The sequence below is a fragment of the Eubalaena glacialis genome, chromosome 4, assembly GCF_028564815.1.
Source record: "Eubalaena glacialis isolate mEubGla1 chromosome 4, mEubGla1.1.hap2.+ XY, whole genome shotgun sequence".
Taxonomy (NCBI): domain Eukaryota; kingdom Metazoa; phylum Chordata; class Mammalia; order Artiodactyla; family Balaenidae; genus Eubalaena; species Eubalaena glacialis.
The window spans coordinates 119,993,586-120,009,395 of NC_083719.1; the positions used below are offsets into that span (position 1 = coordinate 119,993,586).

At 46.5% G+C, this 15,810-nt stretch overlaps 1 protein-coding gene across 6 annotated transcripts in view; it reads right to left on the bottom strand.

The window, feature by feature from the left end:
• Nucleotides 1-15,810, bottom strand: part of FGF1 (fibroblast growth factor 1) — a 102,166-nt gene that overhangs the window by 7,698 nt on the left and 78,658 nt on the right. For 4 of the 6 annotated variants that reach the window (XM_061189770.1, XM_061189771.1, XM_061189767.1 and 1 more), the window contains one exon: nucleotides 15,111-15,313. In XM_061189770.1, coding sequence (XP_061045753.1) covers nucleotides 15,111-15,279 — 169 coding nt within the window. In that variant the 5' untranslated portion in view covers nucleotides 15,280-15,313. Of the gene's footprint in view, nucleotides 1-13,713; nucleotides 14,072-15,110; nucleotides 15,461-15,810 lie in introns of those variants that run through there. The other 2 variants (XM_061189772.1, XM_061189769.1) reach the window with 2 other exon arrangements.

The following is a 15,810-nucleotide window of genomic DNA, read 5'->3' on the forward strand; positions in this document are numbered from 1 at the left end:
GGGCCTGGCGGCCAAGACAGTTAGCCACGGAAAATTCTGCTCATTCATCTCACAGAGCCGTCAAGGATGAGCCTCAAATTAATCAAAACATAGAAATACAGTTCCTTTTTCTTTGCCCTCCAAAGAAAGCTGTCCATTGGGAATCATGTTCTCGAGGGAAGGAGAGATGATGGCGGGCTCGCCCACCCATCTGCCTTGTTCGTTACAACGTGACCCCACGTGCACTTTACAGGGCATGGTCACAGGAGGAAACGGCATTCACTTCCCTGGCTCCATCATCCCAGTGATCTTGGGGGTATCATAGAGTCAGCAGCCGGCCAGCCTGAGGGTGTTCAGCTTCAGTTATCAACTTGCTTTGGCAGGGGTACCTTTTTATGGCCCGGGCCTTCCTGGTGTGGGAGCTTCTCATGGACAGATTGTTATTTTTCAAAATCTGATAGTGTTATTTTCCCAGATAGAAGAGGTTCCCAGGAAGTCAGATTGCTTGGCACATAAGAAACTCAGGGAACTCACCCACAATGAAGTTCAGTCAACCCCCAACCTCTTTGGCAACCCTACTGGGATACAGGCAGAGGGGAAACCCTGGCGTTTGAAAGGGAGAATGAAGCAACCACCTGGGATGGGAATGGTGCTTCTTAATCTGGGGATGATTTTGTTCTAGAGGGGACAGTTAGCCATGTCTGGAGACATTTTTGGTTTTCCCAGCTGGGGTGGGATGGTGCTACTGACATCTAGTGAGTAGAAGCCAGGGATGGTGCTAAATAAACATCCTACAGCACCCAGGCAAGCCCTTCACATCAAGGAATTATTCAGCTCAAAAAGTCAATAGTGCCGAGGTTGAGAAACATTGAAGTTGAGGGCGAAGACTGAGATACCCTGAGTTGCCCTCTTTCCATTTATACTGACTGATACTCCCATGGTGCCTTGCTCACTGCCGGATACCTCACTGGAGTCCCACTTGATAATTATTCATTTGTTCATCCTCCCCGGAGTGACTCTGGAGAGAGATGCTTTGATGGTTCCCATTTGGGAATTGAAATTAATTCTGGATTCTTCTGGAAAATTTCTTTGGTCGTAGCCATTGTTATGATAAGGAATGAAATCTAGACTGGGGACCACTGAGCACCCAGTAGTTCTCTTGGAGTCAGCTGACCTCTCTAAGGGTTGACTTTGTCAAAGTTTGAGGCGCAAGGGGTGCTAGAAGGAATACAGGGCTTCGGTTGGCACCTCTAGACCCCTTATTGCTTTTCCTTGTTTTCATTTGATTTCTTAGAATCAGAAATATATTCCCATGTATCAGACTTGGAAACATAGAAGAGGAGATGGTGAATGTCTTCTCCCACTCCTTCCAGCCTGCCACTCCCAACTGATGGGGGTACAGGACAGACAGGATCCTTGCCCTTCCTCTGGGGCACGTTCTCCTGGGGAGACAGAGACAAACAAGTAAACTCCTCTGAGACATATTTTGAGTAGATCCTTCTAGAGAGATGTTATCCCTCCTGCCTTTTTTTTTTTTTTTCCCTACGCAAATGGTGAGATACCATACAGTTCTACACCTTGTGTTTTTCGCTGAACAACTGACTGGAAATCTTTCCACTTCAGTAGTGAAGGAGTTACCTTCTTTTTGCCAGTTGAATTATGTGGCTGTACCATAATCATTTCACCACTTCCTTATTAATATGTCTGTATTTTCTCATTTCCCTCTGTTTTCCTTATCTTCTGATTCATCCTAAGGGTGATACATAGTTACATCACCCTTATTGAAGATGCAGTTCTCTTGTCCTTGGAAGTCTTAGGCACAGAAACTCAAGGCCTCCTCTGGCAAGTGGCGTTTATTTAATTCACAGGAAGGAAAGCGGAAACCACAGTCTCCTTTCCCACCGGTCTTCCTAACTCTGCTTAGCTCTGAGAGGTAGTCGTGAGAGCACAGACCAGAGGCCTCCCCTCTCCAGCCTCGGGTCTCTCCACGTGCTCCCTGAGTCATTGCTCTACCCCCTCCACTCCTTCCACACACTGAGCTCTCTCCTGCCTAAGGCTCTTGCACACGCTCTGCCCTCTGTCTGGTATCTCCTCTCCACTAATATTCACAAAGATGGTCCTTTTCCTTCTGGCCTCAGCCTAAAACTCCCTCCTCAGAGAGGCCTTCCCCACCCAAGTGCCCGTCCACACTCTGCACGACAAGTCCTTTCAGCCGGGACCCCTGCCACCCTAGTCCCTGCATCATTGTCTTTCTCGGTCCCTGTTTCCTTCCTTCACGTCATTTTGTACGATGTGCACTTATTTTTATCGTTTAGGGCTTTACTCATTAATTTCTACCTCCCCAGGGGAATGCACACTTGGGAGAAAGGGCAGGAATCTTATCTATCCTGTTCCTCCTTCAGTCTCCAGCGCCTCCCATAGTCCCCTGTGCTCCGGGTACAGACAGTATGCATTTGCTGAATGAATGATGTTAGGCTAATCGTTGCAGAGATGATTCTGTTGGCCCATCATCAGTAAGCTACGCGTTTTGAATTGTGTTTCTAATAATGCTTTGTGGAGTGAAGTAAGATGGGGCCAAGTTGAGAGTTGTAAGGGTCAAGGCTGAGCTCTGCCACTGACCAGCAGGGTGACCTTGGCTAGCCTGTTTAACCTTCAGGCTGCAGTCTCCTTGTTAGTAAAATGGGAGTGGTTTGGATTCAGTCTCTAGAGTTTTTTCAGCTCTAACAGTCTAGGAATCATGTAAATACATTTAATAACAATGCTGTATACAGCAGAGTATTATTTGGCCATAAAAAGGAACAAAGTACCGATGCATGCTGCAACATGGCTGAACCTTGAAAACATGCTAAGTGAAGAAGCCACTCACAAAAACATGGCTGAACCTTGAAAACATGCTAAGTGAAGAAGCCACTTACAAAGGACCACATATTGTATGATTCCATTTAAAAGAAATGTCCAGAATAGGCAAACCCATAGAGACAGGCAGTAGGTTAGCGGTAGCCAGGGGCTGAGGAGGGGCTTAGAGAGAGAAGGGGAAACTATGGTTAAGAGGTATAGGGTTTCTTTTTGCGGTGATGAAAGTTGATTATAGAGATGGTTGCACAAATCGCTGAGTATAAAAAAGCCACTGAACTGCATACTTTAAATGGGTGAATTGTAAGGTATGTGAATTTATCTCAATAATTTTTTTTTTAATGCTCTGTATTTTCATTGAACTTCATGGTTTTCAGAGAACTTTCAAATGTATTTTGTATCAATTTCTCATCATAATCCTGTATATTTAAGAGAGACCAAAGGAAGGGAATAATCGTTTACTGATTACCTACAATGTGCCAGGCATCATGCTAGTTTCTATCTTGGTATAAAGAGTAAACAAAAGAGTTTGGACTCCAGAAGCAAACTGCATGAACTCAGATTTTGGCTTGGCTGTGTATTAGCTGTGTGATGATTAGGCATGGTATTTACCTCTATTTCCTTATCTATAATGATAGTATCTGCTTCATGGAATTGTGGGGTTTAATGATCTGATGCCTGGAAGTGTCCAGTACGATTATGGTCATTTTTACTGTGTTTAGGTGACCTCATCACTCTTCACAGCATCCCTGGAGGAAGGTGGCACTGGCTCTGTACTACAGGTAAGGAAACTGAAGTTTGGTAAGAGCATGTTTTACCAAACATTACACTTACAATCAGAGGCAAAACCATGACCAGAACCCAGGCTCACCTATTTCAGGTATCCTACTTTTTCCTCTCTTTCGTACAATACCTTGAGCTCCAGTTATCAGGGAGATTGGTCCAAATCAAGACATATTCACTTCCCTCCTTGGTCCCCCTTGTGTTCAAGATCAGACGTGTACCAGATGGCAGATGACCATCCAGGATCCCATTTCATAGCCGTAGAATTGAGTGATGTTAGTTGCCTGGGACTTTTTTTCCACCTACCATCCATATAAGTAGGTATTTAGTCAGACGCGTTATAGGTGCAACAGCAGTCCCAAAGGGCAAGTCCTTTTGGGTAATCCAGGAAAATCTTCTTAAACGGAAGTTATTTTGTAGAGCAGTTTTGGGTTCACAGCAAAAATAAGGGGCAGGTGTAGAAATTTACCATATGCCCTCTCCCCTGCATGGGCATAGCCTCCCCATTATCATCATCCCCCACCAGAGTGATACAGTTGTTATAACTGATGAACCTACACTGACACAGCATTATCACCAAGGAAGAGTGTTTTTTTTAAAGCTTTTCATTCTCTAGTCCATTTCTGTCCTATGCCTTAAATAGTGCCCGTTTGTCTCTCTGTGGGGCTAAGTAGAGTTGACTTTGCTGTCTGAGGAGTCCCGTCTTGGCTGTGTAAACGCCCCACGGAGGTAAACATGAAGCAGAGCTGCCTGGCACACGACTCAGTGCTCGGCCCTGAGCCTCAACACCAGGGCTGTGGCACTGGTGAGAGTTCGTCTCAAGAGTTTCCTCTGTAAATGTTATTTCTCCAGGATGTCCAAGTTTCATAGCTCATTTTCACTGGATTTCTTTCTGGCTGAGTTTCTTAAGCATATATCCTTCTGCAAGCAGAGCTGGCAGGAAGGAGTAACACCCAGCGCGTTGCTCGTGTAACTGACTAGGTGTCCAACTCCGTAGTGTGACTTCATTCCAGTTTTCCAAACCTACATCCTCCCGCGGCTGTTGCTGGGGGGTGGGAAGGAGAGCGAGTGAGAGAGGGGGGCTCAGAAAGAGAGGGAGGGCCTGGCCAACAGCCTGGGCGGAAGCAGCAGCTCCTGCCTCCTGGAGCAAGCAGGGGGCTCAGGGAAAGCCACCCAGTCACCACGTTTTCATGCACCGGCCGTCGTGTGCTGGGCGCTGTGCTCAGTGCCGGCAAGGTCCCTGCCTTCAGGGGCTGACACCCAATTAGGGGTACAGACGACCCAGAGTGATCAAGCAGCACAGTAGCAAAAACCCCACTTGTTTTGGAGCTAAAAGCAAACAAAAGTGCAACTACGACAAAAACTCTCTTTTCTCTCTCTCTCTCTAATTGTTTTCCCTTTCAAAGAAAAGCAGAAAATAATGTGCAGTGAAAGAAAGCGAATTGCAAAAGAATATTTATGGTAAATGCTTGATGAAATTTTTGTAAAAAACTTAAAACAATGTGCATAGCTCATGAATAGATAGGGAGTAAAAGATAAAAATGTGCACTCGATTCAGACCAAATGCATAGCAGTGGCTGCTCTGGGGAGGATGAGAAGGATTGAGGCTGGGGAGGGGAGTGGAAGGAACTTTCCCTTCATCCTAACTCTTCATTTCTTTAAAAACACAATTCTGAGGTAAGAACAGCCAGGTGATAACAGTGGTTCACTTTGGATGGTGGGGCTGCTGCTGTTTTCGTACTTTTGGGGGGTGGGGGCGGTGGTGGGTAGTTGATGTGTAAAGCCTGGTTCTTGGTTGGTGGGCAGACACTCAGTTTCTTGCTGCTGCAGACCCCTGCGGTGCTCTATGACCCTGTGCAGGCTTGACCTCAGGTACCATCTAGACCTGAACATAGGTATCTGCAAAAGGTGTGTCTTCTTAAGGGCAGACAGGGAACCAGGAAAGCTGGTGAAGGGCCACTAAAGCCACACCTGCTCTGTTCATTTTCTTCTTCCAGCACCTTCCACCAGGTTAGCACCCAGCGCACAGAGGGGGAGCACCTCTTCCCTCCCATACGGGGAATTTAGGACTTGCTCTCTATGAGCGGGAAGGTCAGTGGCTCTGTAGCATCCCAAGGATGAAGGAGCGAGTACTTCTTGAAAAACGAGACAAATCATTTAGCTCTCGGGGGACTCAGTGTTCCCTAGTTCTGAAATGCGGACAGCGACTTTTGACTGAGCAGAAGAAATGGAAAACAATTTTTAAAAAGGTATTCTAGTGATAGATACAAGTTTCTTAGAGAAATTCAAATTTATAAAGCACTGCAGGAAGGCTGGAGGCGTTTGCCTGGTGGATTTGTAACCATAGTGTCCCCAGTGGAATCCAGTCCTGCTCTGTTTCTAGGAATGCATTAGGCTGTGCTGGTTTGGGAATAGCTGTCTTAGCAAAAGTAAATGTCAAATAACTGAAATGTACCAAATCGCCTCTGCAGACCCTGCTCCTGCTTCATCCTTTGGACCCTCATCCTTTGGACGCCTTCGTGCGTCTTTACTCAGGGGAACCTATGTAAGGAGGAATCCAGGGCTTTGAGTGGATATGCTGGTCCCCAACTAGATGTTCTTCCTTTTTTTCCTGAGGAATTATAAGCCGGTATCTCTGGCTTTCTCTTCTGCTCCTCAAACCCTTCCATTAGCTATTAATAGTAGTTTATTCACAGTAAGACACATGATCCCTTACTTTCCAAGGATAGAAAGAAGGAACAGGAGTTAGGAGCCTGCCAGTGGCAAGAGACATGAGCCTTGGGCACCATCCTAGTATCTTCCTGTCCTGCCCTAGGAATTTTTAAAGATAAGGTTACAGCTGGTGCGTTCATCGGGATGAACGCCTGCGGACGGAGCTTCTGCTTCTGCGGCACGTTCCTCTGTGGCCTTTAAAAGAGGCCTGCTTTCCACCTCTGCTCTCCAAAGAGAAGCCAAGAGGGATTACGTGCCTGGTTTATTCTGGGTTGGAGACTTCCCGTCCTTTGCCGTGTTTACCCAAAATGAGGTCAGCCTCATTCAGAACTCCGTGAGGTTGTTTTATGTCAGTGGCATTTATAATTAAAATGTAGCCACAAGCTGGGCGCCGTAAAACATTAGAGAAAGACGGAGTAGAAATAAAATGGAGTTTGTGGAAAAAAAAAGTTCCAGTGGTTTGGAATAGGCACACACGCACATATATGTATACACACACACACACACACACGAAAAAGACTTCTTAGAATGTGTGAAGGTGTCTGCTTCTCCTTTAGGGTCTGAAAAAGGTGCCTTGGAAATTTTGATATAGTCCATGGACTGTGTGATAGTTAAAAAGAAGTTTACCTGGAAAAACCCCTTCTGTATAAGCAGATAAGGGACGGGTGGGGAGGAGAGGGAGGGAGGCCTTTGGCATGGCATCCCTCTAGGGAGAGCGTTCCTGCCTGAAGACTAGCCCCTCTTTCTGATGCCTGGCAGCCTGGCCCGGCTCTGCCCACTGTGGTCCTCTGAAAAGCTGTTTTAACTTTTGGCCCAAGCTGATGGGGAACACAGTGCCTTCACCATTAGGTGCCGAGTGGTAGCAGAATGGGAGTCCGGACTGCCCGCAGAACTACGGGCAGGAGGGATTCACTGAAGGGAAGGAGCCTGCACTTTCTAAAGGGCTGCAGAGTAGGATTCTTGGGACCAGTGAACTCCTCTACTGCCTTTAGGATGTGGTTTGATTTATAAATATTTGATTGGCACACATTTTGCTCAGGAACATTTCCATTTGTGTGGTGAGTGGTGCCGGTAATCCTGCTTCCCGTGCAGCCCTCCTACGTGCCTGGCGAGGCGAGGGGGTGCGCGCCGCAGGAGGGGCTGCAGGTTTGGGGTGCTCGTGAGCATTTTCCTATCCTTCAGTTACTGTTCCAGTTATGAATCCCGTCCAGGAATAAGTCACGGCCCCCTTAGGCAGAGAGGGAACTCCAGCAGGAAGAGCAGAATCAGGCATGGAGCTCCTCCTTGCTTTGCCCAAGACAGCTTGCCGTGCGGAGAGGTCAGACAGGGCAGGGCTTGTGGGGCTGGCGCCTGGGCATGAGGTACCTACATGCCAGGCCTTGAGAGCTCCAAGCCTGGACAGTCCCGGAGACGCTGAGATGGAGGGAGCTAGTGTAGCATTTGCTTAACTCAACAGACTCCCAAGATCATATGGTTAGATAAGGAAGGCCGAGCAAGCCTCAGGATGATGATGATGATGATGATAAATACCATGTTCCAAGCACTTATCATGTGTCTGGCAGGGTGTTAAACACTTTCACAAACTACCACAGTTAGAATTGCTACTTTTCTATGAGGGTGGGTACTGTTGCCATCCTTGTTTTTAGAATGAGGAAGCTGAGGCACGTGGAGGAAAAGTAACTTCCCCGAGGTGACAGGAAACCAGTAAGCAGTAGTGATGGGCCCTGCACCTACACCCATCTGACCCACACAGTGGACTGTGTGAATTCAGCAGGTTTGTTTGATCAGTGTGCGGGATGCACGGCTATGGTGTTGGTGTCGGGGGTGGTAGTGGGCTATGGAGAGAGTCCTGGAAGATGCAGCTGTGGGTCGGTGCCAGGTTTCCCAGTTACTGGCTGGTGACAGGCCCTGTGTTCACAGGGTTAGTTCACAGGGCAATTAGTTATGAATGATAATTAATAACCTCACAGGATCGTGGCTAAGAGGAAATGAAAGAGTCTAGTGCAGTGCTTGGCATATATCAGGTGCTCGATAGATATTTATGGAATATATTGTTGAATTTGAATTTACCTGCCACCAACACAGTTCATTAACTCATCAAATTAATATTTCTTGAGCATGATCCTAGCCGCCAGGCAATGTGCTAGACACACAAATTGCAGTGTTGAGCTGTAAGAGACAAAGTCCCCGTCCTCAGGGAGCCCAGTGAGGGAGAGAACCATTAAATAATCGCACAAGTAAATGTGAAGTGATAACCCCAAGGAGGGCTGCCTGGTCCACGAGGCACTCCTCAAACGCCCTGTGTCTGAGATGGAACAGGTCCTGTTTCCCTGCCCCTGTTCCTCCTCCAGGAGCCTCCCTCTCCTGGTGACACGACCATTTACTAGCCTCCCCAGGTCAAGCCCTAGGAGTCAGCATGAAGCTTCTCACACCCTGCCCCCAGTGCCCCTTCTCGCAGTCTGCAGCTCTCCGCTGTCATCCTGCCTGGCCTTCCTGGTATGGCAAAGTAACAAACATCCACAGTCTGCATTGCTAATTTCCTACAGCAGTGATTTGAGCCATCGTAAAGGGGTGAACCAAAAACATCTTCTCGGGCTTCCCTGGTGGCGCAGTGGTTGAGAGTCTGCCTGCCAATGCAGGGGACACCGGTTCGAGCCCTGGTCTGGGAAGATCCCACATGCCGTGGAGCAACTAGGCCCGAGAGCCACAACTACTGAGCCTGCGCGTCTGGAGCCTGTGCTCCGCAATAAGAGAGGCCGCAATAGTGAGAGGCCCGCGCACCGTGATGAGGAGTGGCCCCCGCTTGCCGCAACTAGAGAAAGCCCTCGCACAGAAACGAAGACCCAACACAGCCGTATACTAAATTAAAAAAAAAAAAAAAAAAAAAGTTCAAAAACATCTTGTCTGCAGGCCAGAAATTCCCACCAGTGGAGACCTTTGACTCAGGTCTACATTACAGCAGCCCATACACAGTCATCCATTGTAGTTTATACCACTCCAAGCAAGGCCTTGTGTTAGGTTCTAGGAAACTGATTCTCTTGGAGGTAGGAAGAGGACAAATTTTTGAAAACGTCCCTATCTTGCCCAGGGCAGATCAACTGGCTGGGCACAAAGAAAAGCTGTGGGTAAGACCTTCAAGGTGGTGGAGGAATAAGATGTGGAGATCGTCTTCCTCCCCACAAATATATCAAAAATGCATCTACATGTGGAACAACTCCTACAGAACACCTACTGAACGCTGGCAGAAGACCTCAGACTCGTAAAAGAAGAAGTAAAACTGGGACTTCCCTGGTGGTACAGTGGTTAAGAATCTGCCTGTCAACGGGGGGGACACGGGTTCGATCCCTGGTCCGGGAAGATCCCACATGCCGTGGAGCAACTAAGCCCGTGCGCCACAACTACTGAGCCTGCGCTCTAGATCCCGTGTGCCACAACTACTGAAGCCCGCGCGCCTAGAGCCCACGCTCCACAACAAGAGAAGCCACCACAATGAGAAGCCCGTGCACCGCAATGAAGAGCAGCCCCCGCTTGCTGCAACTAGAGAAAGCTCACAGGCAGCAATGAAGACCCAACGTAGCCAAAAAAAAAAAAAAAAAAGTAAAACTGTCACTGTTTGCAGATGACATAATACTATACATAGAGAATCCTAAACATGCTACCAGAAAACTACTAGAGCTAATCAATGAATTTGGTAGAGTAGCAGGATACAAAATTAATGCACAGAAATCTCTTACATTCCTATACACTAACGATGAAAAATCTGAAAGAGAAATTAAGGAAACACTCCCATTTACCTTTGCAACAAAAAGAGTAAAATACCTAGGAATAAACCTACGTAAGGAGACAAAAGACCTGTATGCAGAAAACTATAAGACACTGATGAAAGAAATTAAAGATGATACAGACAGATGGAGAGATATACCATGTTTTTGAATTGGAAGAATCAACATTGTGAAAATGACTATACTACCCAAAGCAATCCACAGATTCACTGCATTCCCTATCAAACAAGCTACCAGTGGCATTTTTCACAGAACTAGAACAAAAAATTGCACAATTTGTATGGAAACACAACAGATCCCGAATAGCCAAAGCAATCTTGGGAAAGAAAAACGGAGCTGAAGGAATCAGGCTCCCGGACTTCAGACTATACAAAGCTACAGTAATCAAGACAGTATGGTACTGGCACAAAAACAGAAATATAGATCAATGGAACAGGATAGAAAGCCCAGAGATAAACCCACGCACACATGGTCACCTTATCTTTGATAAAGAAGGCAAGAGTATACACTGGAGAAAAGACAGCCTCTTCAGTAAGTGGTGTTGGGAAAACTGGACAGTTACATCTAAAAGAAGGAAATTAGAACACTCCCTAACACCATACACAAAAATAAACTCAAAATGGATTAAAGACCTAAATGTAAGGCCAGACACTATCAAACTCTTAGAGGAAAACATAGGCAGAACACTCTATGACATAAAACACAGCAAGATCCTTTTTGATCCCCACTTCCTAGAGAAATGGAAATAACAAAAATAAATAAATGGGACATAATGAAACTTAAAAGCTTTTGCACAACAAAGGAAACCATAAGCAAGACAAAAAGACAACCCTCAGAATGGGAGAAAATATTTGCAAATGAAGCAACTGACAAAGGATTAATCTCCAAAATACACAAGCAGCTCATGCAGCTCAATATCAAAAAAACAAACAACCCGATCCAAAAATGGGCAGAAGACCTAAAATAGACATTTCTCCAAAGAAGATATACAGATTGCCAACAAACACATGAAAGGATGCTCAACATCACTAATCATTAGAGAAATGCAAATCAAAACTACAATGAGGTATCACCTCACACCAGTCAGAATGGGCATCATCAAAAAATCTACAAACAATAAATGCTGGAGAGGGTGTGGAGAAAAGGGAACCCTCTTGCACTGTTGGTGGGAATGTAAATTGATACAGCCACTATGGAGAACAGTATGGAAGTTCCTTAAAAAACTAAAAATAGAACTACCATACGACCCAGCAATCCCACTACTGGGCATATACCCTAAGGAAACCATAGTTCAAAAAGAGTCATGCACCCCAATGTTCATTGCAGCTCTATTTACAATAGCCAGGACATGGAAGCAACCTAAGTGTCCATCGACAGATGAATGGATAAAGAAGATGTGGCACATATATACAATGGAATATCACTCAGCCATAAAAAGAAATGAAACTGAGTTATTTGTAGTGAGGTGGATGGACCTAGAGTCTGTCATACAGAGTGAAGTAAGTCAGAAAGAAAAACAAATACTGTAATGCTAACATGTATATATGGAATCTAAAAAAAAAAGGTTCTGAAGAACCTAGGGGCAGGACAGGAATAAAGATGCAGACATAGAGAATGGACTTGAGGACACGGGGAGGGGGAAGGGTAAGCTGGGATGAAGTGAGAGAGTGGCATGGACATATATACACTACCAAATGTAAAATAGATAGCTAGTGGGAAGCAGCCGCATAGCACAGGGAGATCAGCTCGTTGCTTTGTGACCACCTAGAGGGGTGGGATAGGGAGGGTGGGAGGGAGACCCAAGAGGGAGGAGATACGGGGATGTATGTATACGTACAGCTGATTCACTTTGTTATACAGCAGAAACTAACACACCATTGTAAAGCAGTTATACACCAATAAAGATGTTAAAAAAAATTAAGTAAAATAAAAAAAAAGGAAAAGCTGTGAAAGTAGGTTTTTTGTTTTTTTGTGTTTTTGCCTTGTAGAGCTGGAAGGTGTACAGTTCTACCTTGCATAATTTATGTAGATTTACCTAAATATTTGATTGGCTTTTAGAAATATTCTTCCTGAAGGAAGTCTTGGAGTGTGGCTCTCTACTTGTCACCATGGTCTCCAGTCATGCTCAAACTAATGATCAAAGAATAGAAACCATTCCCTCGCCAGGCTGTGCCAACCACTCAGGGATCATCCACTCCATGCCTGCCCAGGTTGATTTTGTTTCTGAAGAAACTTGAAATTCAGAAGGATTGTGGCAGTACCATCACTGGGCAGAAGAGGGCAACAGAACCACATTTACAGGGCGCATCCATGGTAGGAAGGGAGTCCTCTCGGCTGCAGGATCTCATAAGAGTTTTCAGCTTTGTCAGGCACACACAGGTGAGGAAACTGAGCCTCAGTATTTTCCCCCAAGATGAGATAGCTGGAAACACTGGAGACTTTTACATTGCTAGACAAGAGAGAATGATTGGAAGGGTCTTGGGGATGGGGGATGGGAAGCTGCTTTGGCAGAGCACTTTATGCAAAATGGAGAGAATGGTAATTGTCTAGTGCTGCTCCAGTTAGAAAGTGGAAGCATAGGAATATGAACTCAAGGTTTCTGTCTCTAAATCTAGGGCCCCTGACTCTGCAGGGGCTATGTGGATTATCCAGTTCTCCTGGCATTGACAGGTATGGGGATGTATTTCTGCTCACTCACCCGACTTTGATTTCTGTCCTCCTTGGCCCTTGTTCTTAGTTCTAGACTAAGTAAATAGGCCAACGCAATGACTCTGAATGTTGCCAGAGAGGCCTTGAATCAAAACCTGAATCTAGACCCTTGGCCTTCATGGAGGGCAGTGTTATTGAAGAGAAGAGACTAGGCAAGGTCCTTAAGTGTTGTACTGTATCTCCATGTGCCGCGTTGAATACATGGAAGTCTTGGTGGTGGTGGTGGTGGTGACAGTGGTGGCAAGAATAGCCACATGTGCTGAGTTGTTGCTCTGGGTCAGGGGACTGTGTCAAGAACTTGCACTGCGTTATCTCATGGAACCCTCCCAAGGAGCCTGTGAGGCAATTAATATCATTCTTATTTTACACGTGAGAAAAGTGAGGCCAAAACGGTTAAGTAACTAGCCCAAGTTCACTTGGAAAGTAATTAATCCAGCATCACTTGTGTGCAGACCGCCTCACACACACTCCTACGCTACCGTATGCTGCCCTCCAGGGCTCCTGACATCTGAGGTCGGGCAGCTGAATTCGCAGCACTATGCAGAAGTTGTCCCGAAGTTCCATACCCAGAGTGCAGTCTATATTGTTAACAGTGAAGTCATCTACCATTTGTACAGAAATTCCAGTACTTGGAATTGTAATTGTAGCTTCTTGTTACCCCAGAATTTAAGGTTTCCCAGAAGAGCCAGCTTAACGCCGTGGAACGCATCACCAAGGTTGTTTTTTCTCCTGGGACTCTAAGGACCAGAGAGCATTCCCATTGGTTCAGAAAGCTAAGACTTATTAGAAATGTTTAAAACCTTTGAGAAATTACAGCTTGTTCCCTTTGTGTTGTATGAGGCAGATCACATGAATTGTGTAGTTTGTCTGACACAACACAACAGACTGCAGTCTGAGTCCATTTATTTGCAGTAAACATTGCTTCTGTATGTGTTTGACCTACTCAGCAGTCTTTTTTTTTGCTTCACTCTGGTACCTGTTTTGCATCGGGTATAAGGCATTCAGCAGGCCCATCTGAAGACAAGCCATCAAAACCAAGCTGAAAAAATCTAACCCTGCAGCGTCCAGCCCCAGCCTCAGTCGTCCTGCTCCTCATCTCAAGGGTCTGCTTGGTGGGCGGGAAGGACAGGACAGTGCCGTCTGGTTTGGTCAGCGCTGGCTTCTGTCCCCACCACCTGTGCATCTGAGGATGGAGAGTGAGCGCCACTGGGGTGGCCGTTTGTGCTTAGTGCCTGCAACCTTTGGTGCATACCCTGTGAACAAGAAAGACTACCTGATATATAAACCATCACATCAAAGCCAGTGTTCTGCATTTCATTTTAAAGCCATCCTGCAGCAACCTTAATTTCCACCCGTGCTATTCTGTGTCTCCTGATTTCATCCACACGTTCCTTCTCTTGGTGCGTGACACGTTTGACCCTTCAGACCCTCTTAGCAGGGACCAGATCTGACTTTTGGCTCCTCTCCAACATCTAATGCCTTGGTGGTGCTCAGGGAATCCCTGAGCACATCACAGTAAGACCCAGACACCTAACATCAAACATACACACCGCCGGAAGTACCGCCGGAAGTACTAAAGCAGAACGAAGAGATTTTTGTTCTTAGATAGTCAAGGAGATTCTTTTCTCCAAGGTCATACCTCCATTTATCAACACCATCTGGGAGCTGGGCTGGCAGGAAAGCCCGGAAGAGATAGTCAGCCTTTGGCTGGAATCGCTCTTGCCCTTTGTTTTCTATAAGGTCTGGAGAATGACTTCACTCCTCCCGGTTACCACAAACACATCGCACGATATGCAGAGTGAGAGCAGCACAATTTATGATGTGTAAGACTACGATTATGAACTAGGATTTCAAAATCGAGCCCAGTGGAAAGATAACCTGGAGAGTCAGTTAACTTGAAATTGAGCCCGTGTCTTTGTAGGGGGTTTACCAACCCTGCCCCATGTGGCCCTTCCTGTCATGGAGCGAGCGGGGCCCTGGGGACCAGACCTCTCGCTAGTTACAGAAATCTGGAACAATTGAACATTGGTAACCAGTCTGATCTCACAGCAGTTGTGTTAGGTCAACAGAGAGTCCTCTTAAACTCTTGAAATAGGACCCCTTTAGGCAGGCTGTAGCCTTCACAACTCCCCCTTTTCCACACCTAGACCCTTTACACCTTGTTCCCCCTGCCTCTGAGTGTGTCATGCCTGAACAGAACCTTGGGGAAGAGGGTACAGCCCGTCTTTAGCTGTCCTCCCTTCTTCCGTTCTTGACTAAGGAAGACACCAGAAAGGTCAGATGGGCGCTTACTGTGCTGGTCACTCCGGTCCCTTGTCCCATCCACTGTGCCATCTGGAAGGATCCTCAGGAAGTGGCCCCCGTTGCTACAGTAGAGGAGTTTGGGCTTCTTGTAATTCCCTGGAGGCAGATTAAACTTCTCGGTCAGGGCTGTGAAGGTTGTGATTTCCCCTTCAGCCATGGCTGAGCAGCTCCTGGTTATGGCGCTTTCAAGGCTGTAAGAAATTAAACAACCCTGTAGAATGTTCTTCCAGCGAAGGTGCAGCGTGCACTTTCAAGAAGGGAAGGAGAGCCTCAGGGCACAGGCTCCTGGGCGGGTGGTAACCACAGACTGCCCAGGTGCTGTCCACAGTAAACAGGCCTGTGCCGTGGCCAGTGGTTAAGGAAGGATGGTCCCTGGTAGGGGAGGGATTTTCAGGCATGTCTCACTTCCCAATTGGACACAGCTCTGGACCAGGCTGTGTGTTTTTTAGAACATCAAATTTGATCATTTTGGCGGAGAGGAAAAAAAATAATGTTTTGGTCCCTCCTTCTGATCCACACACATCCTCAAATTAAACGCCGAAGTTGCACTAAAATAACACTCAGGGTCTGGCTGAAACCCACAAATGCCGAGAGGCCAGCACTGAGGTTGTGCCCTCCACCCTCCCACTGTTTTGGCCAGGTGCTGAGGCCCTTGTATGGAGATAGCCCCGGGAGCTTGGGCATGGGA